The sequence below is a fragment of the Cherax quadricarinatus genome, chromosome 39 (assembly GCF_038502225.1).
Source record: "Cherax quadricarinatus isolate ZL_2023a chromosome 39, ASM3850222v1, whole genome shotgun sequence".
Lineage (NCBI taxonomy): Eukaryota > Metazoa > Arthropoda > Malacostraca > Decapoda > Parastacidae > Cherax > Cherax quadricarinatus.
Genome location: NC_091330.1, coordinates 17737339 through 17754632, shown reverse-complemented (window position 1 = coordinate 17754632; position 17294 = coordinate 17737339). Strand labels below are relative to the sequence as shown.

General features: G+C 39.0%; 1 protein-coding gene across 6 annotated transcripts in view; it reads right to left on the bottom strand.

Moving 5' to 3' along the window:
- The window catches only part of LOC128696371 (chloride channel protein 2-like), a 411833-nt gene that overhangs the window by 61598 nt on the left and 332941 nt on the right, over nucleotides 1-17294 (bottom strand). For all 6 annotated transcript variants that reach the window (XM_070092470.1, XM_070092468.1, XM_070092467.1 and 3 more), the window contains 2 exons: nucleotides 16900-17152; nucleotides 14121-14238 (listed from right to left, as the gene is read on the bottom strand). In XM_070092470.1, the coding sequence (XP_069948571.1) occupies nucleotides 14121-14238; nucleotides 16900-17152 (371 nt within the window). The remainder of the gene's footprint in view (nucleotides 1-14120; nucleotides 14239-16899; nucleotides 17153-17294) is intronic.

The window sequence follows — 17294 nt, the reverse complement described above, 5'->3', positions numbered from 1 at the left end:
ATCGGAACATTTCGTATTATTACAGTGTTTTTGGTGATTTTATCTGCAAAATAAGTGACCATGGGCCCCAAGAAAGCTTCTAGTGCCAACCCTACAGGAATAAGGGTGAGAATTACTATAGAGATGAAGAAAGAGATCATTGATAAGTATGAAAGTGGAGTGCGTGTCTCCGAGCTGGCCAGGTTGTATAGTAAACGCCAGTCAACCATCGCTACTATTGTGGGCAACAAAAAGGCAATCAAGGAAGCTGTTCTTGCCAAAGGTTTAACTGTGTTTTCGAAACAGAGATCGCAAGTGATGGAAGATGTTGAGAGACTCTTATTGGTGTGGATAAATGAAAAACAGATAGCAGGAGATAGCATCTCTCAAGTGATGATAAGTGAAAAGGCTAGGAAGCTGCATCAGGATTTAATTAAAAAAATGCCTGCAACTAGTGATGATGTGAGTGAATTTAAGGCCATGGTGAGGCTGCCAGTTCGGACCACAAAGCAGCTGAAAAATATGTGCAGGAATTCAAGGAGTACATAGACAGTGAAGGACTGAAACCTGAACAAGTGTTTAATTGTGATGAAACAGGCCTGTTTTGGAAGAAAATGCCAAGCAGGACCTACATTACTCAGGAGGAAAGGGCACTCCCAGGACATAAGCCTATGAAAGACAGGCTTACTCTGTTGATGTGTTCCAATGCTAGTGGTGATTGCAAAGTGAAGCCTTTATTAGTGTATCACTCAAACTCCCAGAGCGTTCAGGCAAAAGAATATCCTCAAGGCTAATTTGTGTGTGCTGTGGAGGGCAAACAGTAAGGCATGGGTCACTAGGGACTTTTTCTATGACTGGTTACACCATGCATTTGCCCCCAATGTGAAAGATTCCCTAACTGAAAAGAAATTAGACCTTAAGTGCCTCCTGGTGTTAGACAATGCCCCTGGTCATCCTACAGACGTGGCAGAGCGACTTTATAGGGACATGAGCTTCATTAAGGTGAAGTTTTTGCCTCCTAATACCACTCCTCTCCTGCAGCCCATGGACCAGCAGGTTATTGCAAACTTCAAAAAACTGTACACAAAAGCTCTGTTTGAAAGGTGCTTTGTAGTGACCTCAGAAACTCAACTGACTCTAAGAGAGTTTTGGAGAAATCACTTTAATATCCTCAATTGTGTAAACCTTATAGGTAAGGCTTGGGAGGGAGTGACTAAGAGGACCTTGAACTCTGCTTGGAAGAAACTGTGGCCAGAATGTGTAGACAAAAGAGATTTTGAAGGGTTTGAGGCTAACCCTGAGAGGAGTATGCCAGTTGAGGAATCCATTATGGCATTGGGAAAGTCCTTGGGGTTGGAGGTTAGTGGGGATGATGTGGAAGAGTTGGTGGAGGAGGACAATGAAGAACTAACCACTGATGAGCTGCTAGATCAACTTCAACAGCAAGAGGCCAGACCTGAGGAAACTGGTTCGGAGGAGGGAAGAGAGAAATTGAAGAAATTGCCTACTACAAAGATTAAGGAAATCTGTGCAATGTGGCTGAAAGTGCAAACCTTCATGGATGAAAATCACCCTCACACAGCTATTGCAAGCCGTGCTGGTGACTATTACACTGACAATGTTGTGAAACACTTTAGGGAAGTCATAAAGGAACGAGAGGTACAGGCCACTATGGACAGATATGTTGTGCGACAGAAGTCCAGTGACTCTGAAGCTGGTCCTAGTGGCATTAAAAGAAGAAGGGAAGTAACCCCAGAAAAGGACTTGACACCTCAAGTCTTAATGGAAGGGGATTCCCCTTCTAAACACTAAGACTCTCTCCTCCTCCCATCCCACCAATCATCACCAGATCTTCAATAAAAGTAAGTGTCATGTAATTGTGCATGCCTTTTTCAGTTTGTGTGTATTAAAATTAATATTTCATGTGGTAAAAATGTTTTTTTTTTTTCATACTTTGGGGTGTCTTGCACGGATTAATTTGATTTCCATTATTTCTTATGGGGAAAATTCATTTGCATAACGATAATTTCGCATAACAATGAGCTCTCATGCACGGATTAATATCGTTATGCGGGGGTCCACTGTAATTCAATCCGATCAAGGTTCAAATTTTACCTCTAAGATGTTTCATGATGCCTTATCTCACCTTGGAATTAAGTCCGTATTTTCTGTTGCTTATCACCCTCAGTCGCAAGGAGCCCTCGAATGATTTCATCAAACATTAAAATCAATGATGAGAGCGTACTGCGAGCAGTTTTCCAGAGATTGGGACGAAGGAATACCATTCCTCTTGTTCGCCTTAAGGGAAAGCGAACAAGAAAGCACTGGGTTCAGTCCATTTGAATTAATTTATGGACACCAAGTACATGGGCCCCCTCGCCGTACTAAAAGATTCATGGACCGGAAAATCCGAACCCTCGCTTAAAACAACTCCAACTCTAATGCAAAAGCGTTTGTCACAACTGAGGGAATTAGCCTCAAAAAACTTAGCTAAGGCCCAATCCAAGATGAAGCATTGTTATGACAAACACACACGCTCTCGTTTCTTCAAACCAGGTGACAGTGTGATGGCACAGAAATTCTTACCTGGACATGCTCTGCAACCTAGATACGAAGGTCCTTTGGAAGTGATTGAGTGGCTCAATGAGGTAAATTATGTACTACAAACTCCAGGAAAGAGAAAAGCAAAACGTACTTATCACATAAACCAACTTAAGGCTTACCACCCTAGTATCGTACCAGTTACGACAGTTCTTCCTTTAGCTGAAACTGAAAATGTAAGTCTGCCCAGCATCTCTAAAGCGATAGAAGTACGTTTAAAAAATTCAGAGACATTGCAATCTCTTGATACCTTTCTTATGGACCTTGATTTGAAGAAAGCCAAAGATATCAAGGGCTCTGGTGGCCTGATGGTTAACGCTCTCGCTTCACACGGTGAGGGCCTGGGTTCGATTCCCAGCCAGAGTAGAAACATTGGACGTGTTTCTTTCCACCTGTTGTCTATGTTCCCCATCAGTAAAATGGGTACCTGGGTGTTAGTCGACTGGTGTAGGTCGCATCCTGGGACACTGACCTAAGGAGGCCTGGTCACAGACCGGGCCGCGGGGGCGTTGACCCCCGGAACTCTCTCCAGGTAATCTCCAGGTGTTGTACATTGGGAATTCACGACATAGATGTACAAGGAGCAAAGCCTTGCAAACAGTCACCTTATAGGGCAAGTCCACTCAAACAAGAAACATTAAACAAAGAAGTAGAATTTTTGTTGTCCCATGGACTCATAGAACTGAGTAAAAGTCCGTGGGCCTCGCCCTGTATATTAGTTCCCAAGCCTGATGGAACTTCTAGAATGTGCACTGATTATCGTAAGGTTAATGCTTTCACGGTACCAGATGGTTTCCCACTACCCCGTATTGATGATCTAATAGACAGAGTATCAGGAGCCGCCTATGTCACCTGCCTGGATTTATTAAGGGGCTATTATCAAGTGCCGCTTACCCAGCGAGCCCAAGAAATATCCGCATTTACTATACAAGGAGGATTATTCAATTATTGTGTTATGCCCTTCGGGTTGTGTAACGCGGCCTCTACCTTTCAGCGCCTGATGAACCTGCTGACCAATGATTTAGGAGTGGATGCATATCTAGATGATCTTGTTATATATAGCAATGAGTGGGAGCAACATTTAATTCGCCTGGAAACCTTATTTAAGAAGTTAGAAAAGTACAACTTCACCATAAATTTAGCCAAGTGTCAGTTTGGACAAGCCAAGATTAACCCTTTCAGGGTCCAAGGCTCAAATCTGGAGTCACGCACCAGTGTCCAAGAATTTTAAAAAAAAAATTTTGTTATTTTTTCTTATGAAATCGTAGAGAATCTTTTTGTGAAGGTAATAAAACAAAAAGTACGAAATTTGGTGGAAAATTGACGAAATTATGCTCTCGCGAATTTTGATGTGTCAGCGATATTTACGAATCGGCGATTTTCCCGACTTTGACTCCCATTTTAGGCCAATTACATTATTCCAATCAACCAAATTCTTAGCTATTTCACTAGTATTACTTCTATTCTATCGATTGAGCACAAGAAATCGCCAAGTCAACTGTTTCAACTACAAAATAAAGTGATCGGAAATTGTTAATTTGGCCAATTTAACACAAAGTTCAAAATATTCCAATTTCAAAATAGGGTCCAGAATGAACAATGTAGGCATTCCTGGCACTAAACTAACATTTCCTCTGTTCATTAGTTATGTTTTGAGGCTTTACAAATAAATTCCATTTTGATTTTTTATTCACATAATGAATTTTTATTCACACCAAAAAATAGAAGATTTATTGTTATGCAATACTGTAATAATTGTATAAATATCATCACCATATTTGTGAATGTATATTAGACCCACCAGCTGACGTGTATTAGACGTGTGAGGTCGTTTGTTTACTCTTGAATATCGGCAAAAATTTAACATTTCCGCTACTTTGAGCTCAGTTTCAAGCCATTTCCAATGATAAAACCAATCAAAATCATCTCTATTTCTGTAATATGTCTTCCATTCTATCAAATGAGACCAAGAAATCGCAAATACAACTATAAAAAACATACGAAAAAACACTGCAAAGTTGCTGTTTTAATCGAAAAATCATGATTTCATTTTTTTTCTCTCATTATACACAGTGTGCTGCAGGATCTGTTTTATGTGGTGCACACATACCACATAGATGTATTCTCTCATATCTAGGCCCAAATGTACCACTCACAGTTTATCAGAGTGAGCTGAGCTCATGGCGTAGATCTACGGTTTGGACCCTGAACGTAAAGCCGTAGATCTACGGGACGGACCCTGAAAGGGTTAAATACCTCGGTTTCTGTATAGGTCAAGGTGAAGTACGTCCTGTTGATGTAAAAGTTAGGGCCATTGCCGAGTTTCCTATCCCTCAAGATAGAAAGTCTTTACAGAGGTTCCTTGGAATGACTGGTTATTATCAACGTTTCTGTCCTAATTTTTATCAGGTTGCATCTCCTCTTACTGAGTTAACCAGTAGTAAGATGAAGTTTTGCTGGACGAAAGATTGTGAGATAGCTTTTAATCGGTTGAAGCGGTTGCTTTCTTCATCACCCGTATTGAAAAGTCCTGACTTTAATCAACCCTTCTATTTACACATCGATGCCAGTGGTTATGCTGTGGGGGCGGTGTTACTTCAGAAATCCCCCTCTACTGATATTTTGCATCCTATATCTTATTTTTCTTCAAAGTTAAAACGTCACCAAAAGAATTACGCCACTGTAGAGAAAGAAGCTCTTGCCCTAGTAATATCTTTGGAACATTTTGACATTTATCTGGGAACCTCCCCCCATAAAATTATGGTATTTTCTGATCACAACCCTTTAATTTATATTAATTCTATGAAATCAAAGAACACCCGAATCCTCAGGTGGGCTCTGAGGATCCAACCTTATCTGATTAGTATTCAACACTTAAGTGGATCCCTTAACATAATTGCTGATGCCCTTTCTCGCCCCTGAAAAAAAAAAATGTATACCTTAAAATGTAAAGTTAAGAAATGAATCCTCTTAGAGCCTAATTTATATATATATTATATATTTTTGTTAATGATTTTCTTTTATATTGACAGTATGACTATGAAAGCCGTTTCGTTGATGGGACGAAGTATTAAGTCCACATGGATGACCCTGACAGTCATGTCCGAGACTCCTATTCTCGAATTATGATGGAAGCCAGTCCAGATAGTTCTTCCGGCCATTGTTCCAAAAGCTCATCCTCTGGCAAATAACCATGCTGATCGAGTTATTTCTTCTCCATTCTTCCGTCATACTACATGCCTTATTTACCAAGAGGACGCTTATTATAAAGGAGATATTACCAAGGACGCTTGCAAACTCCCTACTGCGACCTATTGTCGTACGGGGGGGGGGGGTGTTATATCTTCGAAATTGGTCATCCTGTGTTATTTAACTATTGTAAGAGAATATGTTCATCACTTAATATTATAGCGCGAAAGTCCCCGTTTATAGCTAAAATAGAGACTTTCGGCGTTATATTATTATCTGTTAATATATGAAAAATACAGTGGACCCCCGCATAACGATGGCATCACATAGCGATTATTTCGCATACCGCTTACTTTAATTGCAAAAATTTTGCCTCACATACCGCTTAAAAACCCGCTTACCGATTTTCTTCCGAGACGCGCTCACATGTTCCGCCGGTGGCATTGTTTACCAGCCAGCCTCCGCTGTAACATCCAAGCATACAATCGGAATATTTCGTATTATTACAGTGTTTTCGGTGCTGTTTCTGGAAAATAAGTGACCATGGGCCCCAAGAAAGCTTCTAGTGCCAACCCTGTGGTAAAAAGGGTGAGAATTAGTATGGAAATTAAGAAAGATTTTGAAGGGTTTGGGGCTAACCCTGAGAAGCCTATGCCAGTTGTGGAATCCATTGTGCCTACTTCAAAAATTAAGGAAATGTGTGCACAGTGGGTTGAACTGCAAACCTTTATGGATGAAAATCACCCTGACACAGCTGTTGCAAGCCGTGCTGGTGACTATTTCAATGACAATGTTGTGGCCCATTTTAGACAAATCGTAAAGGAACGGGAGGTACAGAGCTCTATGGACAGATTTGTTGTGCGACAGAGGTCCAGTGACTCTCAAGCTGGTCCTAGTGGCATTAAAAGAAGAAGGGAAGTAACCCCGGAAAAGGACTTGCTACCTCAAGTCCTAATGGAAGGGGATTCCCCTTCTAAACAGTAAGAAGATAATGCTCTCCCCTCCTCCCATCCCATCAATCATCACCAGATCTTCAATAAAAGTAAGTGTCATGTAAGTGTGCATGCCTTTTTCAGTTTGTGTGTATTAAAATTAACATTTCATGTGGTAAAAAATTTTTTTTTTCATACTTTTGGGTGTCTTGCACGGATTAATTTTATTTCCATTATTTCTTATGGGGAAAATTCATTCACATAACGATTATTTCGCATAACAATTACCCCTCTTGCACGGATTAAAATCGTTAACCGGGGGTCCACTGTACCATGGTATTATCGTTATTATCACTAATATCACTATTTTGTTATTATCACTATTATTTTATTATTATTGTTAGGTAGGATTTCTTGTGTATATAGAGTAGAGTTTAAGTCTCGGAACCATCCGGTGAATTGTTCAATTGTTTATGTCCGGCTGACTGACGTTGGGTCAGGTGATCCAACCTGACGACGCGTCAACAGACTAGCAAGTAGTCAGTCTGCTCCCTGCTCTAGCCCTGACAACTGATCGTATATTGGCTCTTACAGTGTACAGGAAGGCCCCACTTATACGGCGGGTTAGGTTCCAGGCTAGCGCCGTAAAGCGGAAATCGCCGTAAAGTGGAACACCCTTTTTTTCCACTTATAAATGCATACAAACACTAGATAACAAGTTTACACTAACATATATTAAGTTAGCAATAGAACCAGGCATCAAAAAACAATAAAAAGGTACAATACACACATAGTGCACTCATTACTTACCTTAAAATATTTATAGTCTTAATCTAGGGTGAGACAAGTAGTATTTATTGTAAGAAATCAAGTGTGGTATGTATTGTAATAGGCAGGCTATTTCACCAGGCCACCCCACCCACACATACTATTCTATGATATTTAAGCATCCCAGAGCGATAAAATGTATATACAGTTCACTCATTACTTACCTTAAAATATTTGTAGTCTTAATGTAGGGTCAGGAGTAAGTAAATGAGATAAAACGAATAAATGAGAGAGAGAAAGAATGAATACATGAGAGGTGACAGGCCAGGCACAGAGTAAACAAACCAGGCTCCCACATCTTATATTTATGTTTATTTATTCTATTGTGGGGTGTATTTATCATCTTTTTATGTTATGTATCGTGTTTATTATATAATTTTGAAAAAAATATCATGGCTGGATTAATGAAAATGTGTATATTAACGTAATATACGACATTTAATGAGACTCAGTATTGTTATTATCACCACTTGTGGAAGTCGTCTGCTACACAGCTCACATTTGTTTATTTATTCTACTGTGGGGTGTATTTATCTTATTTATATGTTATGCATCGTGTTTATTATATAATTTTGAAAAAAATATCATGGATGGATTAATGAAAATGTGTATATTACCGTAATATACGACATTTAATGAGACTCCGTGACTATTGTTATTATGGCGTCACTTGTGGAAGTCGTCTGCTACCAGAGATCACATTTATGTTTATTTATTCTACTGTGGGGTGTATTTATCTTATTTATATGTTATGTATAGTGTTTATTATATAATTTTGAAAAAAATATCATGGCTGGATTAATGAAAATGTGTATATTACCGTAATATACGACATTTAATGAGACTCAGTATTGTTATTATCACCACTTGTGGAAGTCGTCTGCTACACAGCTCACATTTATGTTTATTTATTCTACTGTGGGGTGTATTTATCTTATTTATATGTTATGCATCGTGTTTATTATATAATTTTGAAAAAAATATCATGGATGGATTAATGAAAATGTGTATATTAACGTAATATACGACATTTAATGAGACTCAGTATTGTTATTATCACCACTTGTGGAAGTCGTCTGCTACACAGCTCACATTTATGTTTATTTATTCTACTGTGGGGTGTATTTATCTTATTTATATGTTATGCATCGTGTTTATTATATAATTTTGAAAAAAATATCATGGATGGATTAATGAAAATGTGTATATTAACGTAATATACGACATTTAAATGACTTGATGTATGTAAGTTTATTTAGGTACAGGTATACATAAGTATAATTATCAGAGTATATATAAAATATGAAATAACTTTTAAAAACATTTGAAATTTTGGAGTTTCCAGACAAAATGGAGAGACTTAGTGCTTACTGAGCTCATGGAGAATGTAAACAAACAGGGTGGGGCACGGTGACCGTATTAGAAAGTCAGGTGGGGGGAGCCGTATAGTGAGTTTTGGTCATAATTTGAAATGTCCGTATTAGCGGAACGCCGTAAAGTGAAACGCCGTAAAGCGGGGCCTTCCTGTACAGTTTGAATGGTTTTGAGAATTGGACTCTAGAGCTGACTCACTTTGTTCCTCATTGCTCTGAAAGATTCTTTTGATATTTATATTCTTGGTCAGAATTGATGAGGGAAAAAAGGTGAGTGGTGCGTTAAGGTATATGTGGAGTCAAAAAACGTTATCTATGGAGGCAAAGAAGGGAATGTATGAAAGTATAGTAGTACCAACACTCTTATATGGGTGTGAAGCTTGGGTGGTAAATGCAGCAGCGAGGAGACGGTTGGAGGCAGTGGAGATGTCCTGTTTAAGGGCAATGTGTGGTGTAAATGTTATGCAGAAAATTCGGAGTGTGGAAATTAGGAAAAGGTGTGGAGTTAATAAAAGTATTAGTCAGAGGGCAGAAGAGGGGTTGTTGAGGTGGTTTGGTCATTTAGAGAGAATGGATCAAAGTAGAATGACATGGAAAGCATATAAATCTATAGGGGAAGGAAGGAGGGGTAGGGGTCGTCCTCGAAAGGGTTGGAGAGAGGGGGTAAAGGAGGTTTTGTGGGCAAGGGGCTTGGACTTCCAGCAAGCGTGCATGAGCGTGTTAGATAGGAGTGAATGGAGACGAATGGTACTTGGGACCTGACAATCTGTTGGAGTGTGAGCAGGGTAATATTTAGTGAAGGGATTCAGGGAAACCGGTTATTTTCATATAGTCGGACTTGAGTCCTGGAAATGGGAAGTACAATGCCTGCACTTTAAAGGAGGGGTTTGGGATATTGGCAGTTTGGAGGGATATGTTGTGTATCTTTATATGTGTATGCTTCTAAACTGTTGTATTCTGAGCACCTCTGCAAAAACAGTGATAATGTGCGAGTGTGGTGAAAGTGTTGAATGATGATGAAAGTATTTTCTTTTTGGGGATTTTCTTTCTTTTTTTTTGGGTCACTCTGCCTCAGTGGGAGACGGCCGACTTGTTGAAAAAAAAAAAAAAAAAATTCTTGGTCAGTTCAGTAATCCATAGAGATACTTTATGGCCAGATTCAAAGGTCTTGTTAAATCTTGTACCTTTTGTATTTTGAGTTTAGTCTTGTTAAGACAAAGACGTAAATGTTATTGAAGACTGAATTACAGGAAGAATAATTAAACTTCCTTATTAATGAGACATTTCCATGATTTTGAACTAAATGTATATGGTAAATTTATTGTACAAAGTATTAAGTTACATTAACTACAAAGAGAAGATAAAGTATTGTATTTAAATACTTTAATAAATTTGAATATTATTCTATGGAGTTTCCCAGTTGAAATTATTTCCCCTAGACTCTAAAACTTTAAATAACTCGGATCCAAAAATCTTGTTGCATAAGAAATGAATGGTAACAGGCCACATTCTGAAGTTCTTTAAAAAATTTCTTATTCGCAACACTGAGGGTCCACTGAATTAACTCTACGACTTATTTATCTATCACAACTGATCTAATATGACATAATAAACAATATAAATAACACAGAAACCTGATACATACACCTACCATCCGACTTACGACCGAGTTCGGTTCCAAGAAACCGGTCGTAAGTCGAAATGGACGTAAGTCAAACTTTACTACTGAATATCAACATAACATTTTTGTAATGACTTTATCTTATTGTTTTATTTTGGTATTTCATGTTTTACTTTACTTTTTATGCTGTTAGTACTGTATTTTATACTGTAAGGTTTAGGATAAACACACTGTACAACACAAACACTTGTTTATTTCCCAGAAATTTGGCATAAAAAACACGGCCGTAAGTCGAGTCGTCGTATGTCGAGCAGGTCGTAAGTCAGATGGTAGGTGTACTCTAGAATGAATAAAATTTGTCATTATGTGACAAGTGGAGGCGGTCATAACTGCTCCCGTATTGTTGTGGTATTCACTGCCATCTAGTGACGGCCTTTCAAAGCAGTGAATTATTATAATTATTGTTATAGTACATTTTCATTATATTATTATTATACGTATTATTATTATATTATTTTTATTATACAGTGGACCCCCGCATAACGATTACCTCCGAATGCGACCAATTATGTAAGTGTATTTATGTAAGTGCATTTGTACGTGTATGTTTGGGGGTCTGAAATCGACTAATCTACTTCACAATATTTCTTATGGGAACAAATTCGGTCAGTACTGGCACCTGAACATACTTCTGGAGTGAAAAAATATCGTTAACCGGGGGTCCACTGTATATTATTATTATTATAATGGGGAAGTGCTTGTGGGGGGAGGGGATGGAAGGTATTCAGGATTACAGATCCAATTGCCTAGGTCAAGAGCCCCCCTCTAAGTCAAGGTTCCACTGTATATTGAAACTAAGTGATTTGTGATCACTTTCCCCAAGCTCATCATTAACCTCAAGATTATTAATTAGTGAATCTTTGTTGGCAAGAACCAAGTCAAGCAGACTGTTTCCTCTAGTTGATTCTGTCACAAACTGTTTTAAAAAGCAATCCTGAACTGTATCAAGAAAGTCACTAGACTCAAGATTACCTGTCAAATTGTTCCAATCAATTTGACTAAAGTTAAAATCTCCCATTAACACAACATTTTCATACCGAGGCGCCTTATGAATTTCGTCCCATAGCAGCTTACTGCACTCCCTATCAAGGTTTGAGGGCCTGTAAATCACACCCAAAATTAATTTTTCATATCTCTCAAGATACTGAAGCCAAACAGATTCTGTGTCAGATGTTTCTAATCTTATATTATGTCTAACACAACAATTTAAATTATCTCTGACATACATTGCCACTCCACCACCCTTCCTGTTGACCCTATCAGTGTGGAATAGTTTATAACCCTGCATGCTGCATTCAGAAGGCATTTCTTTATCCTTCAAGTTGAACCAGGTCTCTGTTATAGCAATAATATCTATATTTCCTGCACTTGCAAGTAATCTTAGGTCATCTATCTTATTTCTTAGACTCCTACTATTTGTATAGTAAACCTTAAGGGAGCTAATCACTCGTTGCCCTCTACTATCTCTCTTTGTTTGTTGATCAATTGCTTTGCCTTTACTAGCAACTTTATTTTGAATATTGTCTTTTTAACATATCCCTGAGGTATCCTGGTAATATCTGCGGTTTCCAACAATAATACTGCAGCCTGACTGTTTCCCACAAACACCCATACCTCTATAATCTATCAGTTTAAAGTCCTAGACAAGTCATCAATTACCCCCTCAATTGAATTGGCTAATGCAACCACTCCAACCCCAGAGAGATGAACCCTATCCCTTGCATATCATGTTTGCCATAGAATTTGTCCCAGTTATCAATGAATGGGATTGCAAGTTCCCTACAATACCTGTCTAGCCAGCAGTTTATACCAATTTCCCTAGACATCCATTCATTGCCCACTCCGCTTCTAGGCAAGATGCTACATATGATAGGCATCCCTCCCTTAGACCTGACTACTTCTATGGATGACCTGTACTTATCCAGTAGCTCCTATCTCCTGCCCTTCCCAATGTCATTTCCACCAGCACTAAGACAGATAATGGGCTTGTTCCCATTACCTTACATAGTATTATCCAACCTGCTGACTATATCACCATCACCAGCTCCTAGGAGGCTCACCCTCTGTCTGACTTTTCTGTTACAAAAAGCACAGTCCATATATCTTACCTGAGAGTCTCCCACAATCAGAATATTTTACCTTGATTAGCAGAGGAGTCAGAGGTACCTTTAACCTTACTAACCACTGAAGTACACTCGTCGTGGAGAACAGAGAATTGATTTCCTACCTTCACATCTTCTTTATTAACCCTCCTTATCTTCCTTCTTCCTGAACTGTGAACCACTTGCCACTTCAAGTGGCTGCCACTCACACTGGTGGTAACCATTTCCTCCTTACCAGCACCAACTATCTCCTGAAGGAGTAGGACCTCCTTCTTCAACACTTTAACCTGAGATTCTAAAACACTACAACAGGCTATGGTCCTCTGTAACATCCCACGCTAATACCCAGACAGCTCAGGACAGGTATCACCACACCTGTTGGTTTACGAGCCGCACCCCGATTCCTGAGCAAGTGAAAATGCGTATTACTTACGTCATGCTTATTATGCCTTATATCTGCAAGTACTGTATAGCATTTTGCCTGGAATTTTGGGGTTAGCCTAGGTAATTTACACTATGGATAATAACTGTACTTAGGCGTACTTGTGAGAGACAGAGATAGACAGAGATATAGACAGACAGACAGACAGACAGATACAGACAGAGAAACAGCCAAAGTCAGTCAGCCAGCTAGCCAGCCTCCCGAATAGTACATATTACACATTTCTCTTTACTTTAGGCATAGGTTATTGGACATTCAGGCAGGATGACACTACCACTGGTATCAGAAATGAAAGGATGTTGCACAAATTTTACACATAGGTTATTATTGAGGTTTTTGATATTTCCTCGACCACTTGTGGCCACATCCATCTCTCAGTCACTAAACTCTGGTTCAGCATCACTTTCCTCTTAAAAGAGGAGTGTTAATATGACATGACATCAGTGAATCCCTGGTGTTTGTCACGCTATTTGCTCTAGCTGATGCTCGACTGAATTGGTGCTCCCACAAGGTCCCAGATTTTTTAATACTGTGCATGCTGAGTGTTACGATCCATTCTATACTGACCAGGCATCTCAGGCCAATCGTGCCCAATTTGGAGGCAGGAAAAATAAAACGTAGATCTATGTTTGGAATGCTAGCAGTACAAACGTAAATCTACATTTGGACAGTTTAAGGGTTAAAACAATACCAAAGATGGTCGACACAAACCCACTACCATTATACTATGCTCCTCACTGAGCGACAAATTTGTTTACCGACGAGATCTTAGGAATGGAACTTGGCCATTAAGTGAAGTGAGGCTGTAATCTGAATAGAGTTGTCTTCTTTCAGTTAGGTAGATATGTAGTTTATGTTCTAAAATTCTTGCTTTTTTATATAATATAAACAGTTTACAAATAAAAAGACCAACTGAATTATACATACAACTTACAAATATGTAACAAATGTAAAGTTTAATGAATTAAAATAATGTGAATACATGGGTCTTACTTCTGTGCTGCAAATTTCCACTTATTGATGACTTTAAGTCGACGGTCTTTGCCCAGGTGTTCCTCCAACATAGATATGAGTTCTGACCTCTGGATTGATCCCAGAAGAATCATTGAGTCTACAAGATAGAAAGTTTTTCTATGCATAGATTGGTGCAGCAATGGATTGCTTTACTAGTGGAGGTAGTAAGCGCTATAACTACTGGAATCTTTTAAAAAATGTTACAATGGGACACCAGGAGCTTAGCCCCTGCTCTTAAAGCTACATACACTACGGCAATCACAAATAGGCAAAATATAAAGTGTGATTTTATAAACATATAGTATAAAGTGAATCATGAATTTTTAAAAATCCTCACTTTTGATATCAATCAAGAAATTTACACATAAGTAGAAAAGACCTACTAAAAAATCTGTATTGAAAATAAACCAGACAACCAAACCAACTTTGTAATATAATGATGCCCAAAAAGAAAGTCAAATATAAAAAATTTCTAGGCTAACCCCTAGATGATTAATGGAAATTGAATATACATATCAAACACACAAAACCCCATAGGCCTATTTTCAGAGAACTACTACTGCTGTGTTCCCTACTCTGCACTACTTACCCAAAACTACATAATTATCTAACCATGTCTTATACAAGTAATGCATTAAGTGGGATCAACTACAGTAAACTATCTTAAACCAATTATTATACAGCAAACATTGGCCTAAAACCCTATCAACCTCTAGTACAGTATTAGACAACATATACAGTACTAGTCACGGCATTATGCCGGGTGAGTGCCTCAGCATAATGCCATGATGAAAATCAAAGGCCTACCATACAAGGGGGGTCTTTTTTCGTCAGTGCATTATGCCGGGTAGCAGCCATTAGCATGACGTTGTGGCCTGCTGCCATACTCCACAGTGACTCCTCAGTGCTCATGTGGCTGCTGTGGTGAGAGGAAGTGTTGTACTTTTGTCTGTCATCCCCCCCACCTTTTGTACGGTGTTCCTTTGGTTTAGGGGCTATACATGTTTGATTATGGGTAAAAAGAAGTCTTTAACACCTGAAACTATAGCTCAAATCATAGGGCTTCACAAAGCTGGGCACCAGATGAAAGAAAAAGTGGAGAATGTTGGTGTGTGTGAGCGTTCAGTGAGTAACTGGGTGCAGCGTTCAAGGCTGGTGGTGGTGTCAAGTTACCGTCTGCCAAACCTCAGCTTGGCCCCTCAAAGAAGACATCTGTTCATACCTTAACTGTGTTAAAGAAGTAGTTAGAGAGTACACCTAAGATAACTGCTATAGAATTGAAAAAAAAGAACCCACATTTTCTCTCAGAGGTGTCTGTAAGAACTGTTAACAGACATATGTCAGAACTGGGTTACAATAGTCACCGCCAGGTTAAGAAACCGATCCTCTCCAAGCCACAGAAGAAACGTAGGCTGGATTATGCTAAGAAATATCTTCACTGGAATCCTCAACAGTGGTCTGAAGTACTGCAGAGTGATGAAACAACCTTCACAGTCACCTGTAACCATGGGGGACATGTGTACTGGCCCAGAGGTAGTGACCCGCTAGACCCACGCTACACCTGTGGGATCACCAAACACCCAGACTCACTCATGGTTTGGAGGTGTTTCAGTGCTCAGAGTGTTGGTGAACTCACTGTGCTTCCCCAAAACCAGTATAGAACCAGTATAATTACCCAGAGTTATAATGTGACAATTTACCTGAGGTGTCTGACAAGTGTGGGGCTACAGTTTTTATGCAGGAAAGTGCACTGTGTTATACCGCCAAATCTGCAGTTCACTGGCTTAAGGACTGTGAAGTGAGGTTCTTTAATGACTGACCAGGCAAATCCCCATACCTAAACCCTATTGAAAACCTCTGGTCAATAGTGAAACGAAGTTTATTGGGCAAAGAAATCAGCTCCATCCTGCGGCTGGAGGCTGCTCTACATGAGGCATGGAATAATATACCTCTTCAAACCCTCAAGAATTTGTGTGAGAGTCTTCCTACATGGCTGAGGGATGTGATTAAGCATAAAGGATGCAGCACCAAGTATTAAAACCTCAGTAAGTGTGCAAATGTATATATTATAATCTTTCATGGTATGTGTTTGTATTTTGGTACATGAGTGGGGGAGGGGCGGCATAATGCCGTGACTAGCATTGCATGACCACTATTTAAATCTTTAGATCTACTAAATATACGAATCATTTATATATTCTACTGTTCACCCCTACATCTTCAGGACACAGATCTATTCAAATGGATCTGAACTACCTCCCAATACTCAGAAGCTGTATGATCTTTGCTAGTTTTGTGCTTAAACATATTAATAATTTGGTTGTTATTAAGTCTAAGCTGAATTTGGTTTGCTGAATTATTCTCTAAATTTCACAAAGCCTTAAAACTAATGAGTACTGTTGGTCAACTTGGAATGCTCTTGCCACATTCATTCAGAATACTCTGATTTCTGCAAACAATTTTCATATGACAGAAAAATAAAGTTTAATTGAAAATAAACAATGTGGGCTCAGTACGTACTTTAACCCTTAAACGGTCCAAACGTATATATATGTTCTCTCGCGTAGGGCCCCAAACGTATATATACGTTTGGGGCCTGGGTACCACATGCTCTTTTTCCTATAAAAAAAAACTATTTTTTTTTTCTCAAAATATTCGGGGCGCTGCGCAGGTGAACGTATATATACGTTTGGACCGTTTAAGGGTTAAATGAATAGAACCAGTGCATTAATAACAATAAATAATTGTTGTACAGTACCTGGAGAATCCACAAGGGGTAATGATCGTATTTTTTTGTGCTCTTTAAGAATATTCTTCAGCTGCCGATAGGAGATACCATACCATATGTATTTGACATCACGCACCATAAAGTCCTCTACATAAATATTGTAGGCACCAGAAGTGGCCGTAAGAATATCAGGAAGATATGGCAGTTTTTTAATCTGGATGATTGAGTCATACACAGATGGCTGGAGGAGCTGGGCAATGCCATTTGCAATCAGCACAGCAACCTGATGAACAATGAAGAGGAGTCAAACACATTATTAGCATGGTGAAAATATATACTCCATTTCATAAAGGATAGTTGATGCAATGTCTGGAAATGAAGTAAAGGCAAACTCATGAAGGGCTCTTTATCCAAGGAATTGGAGC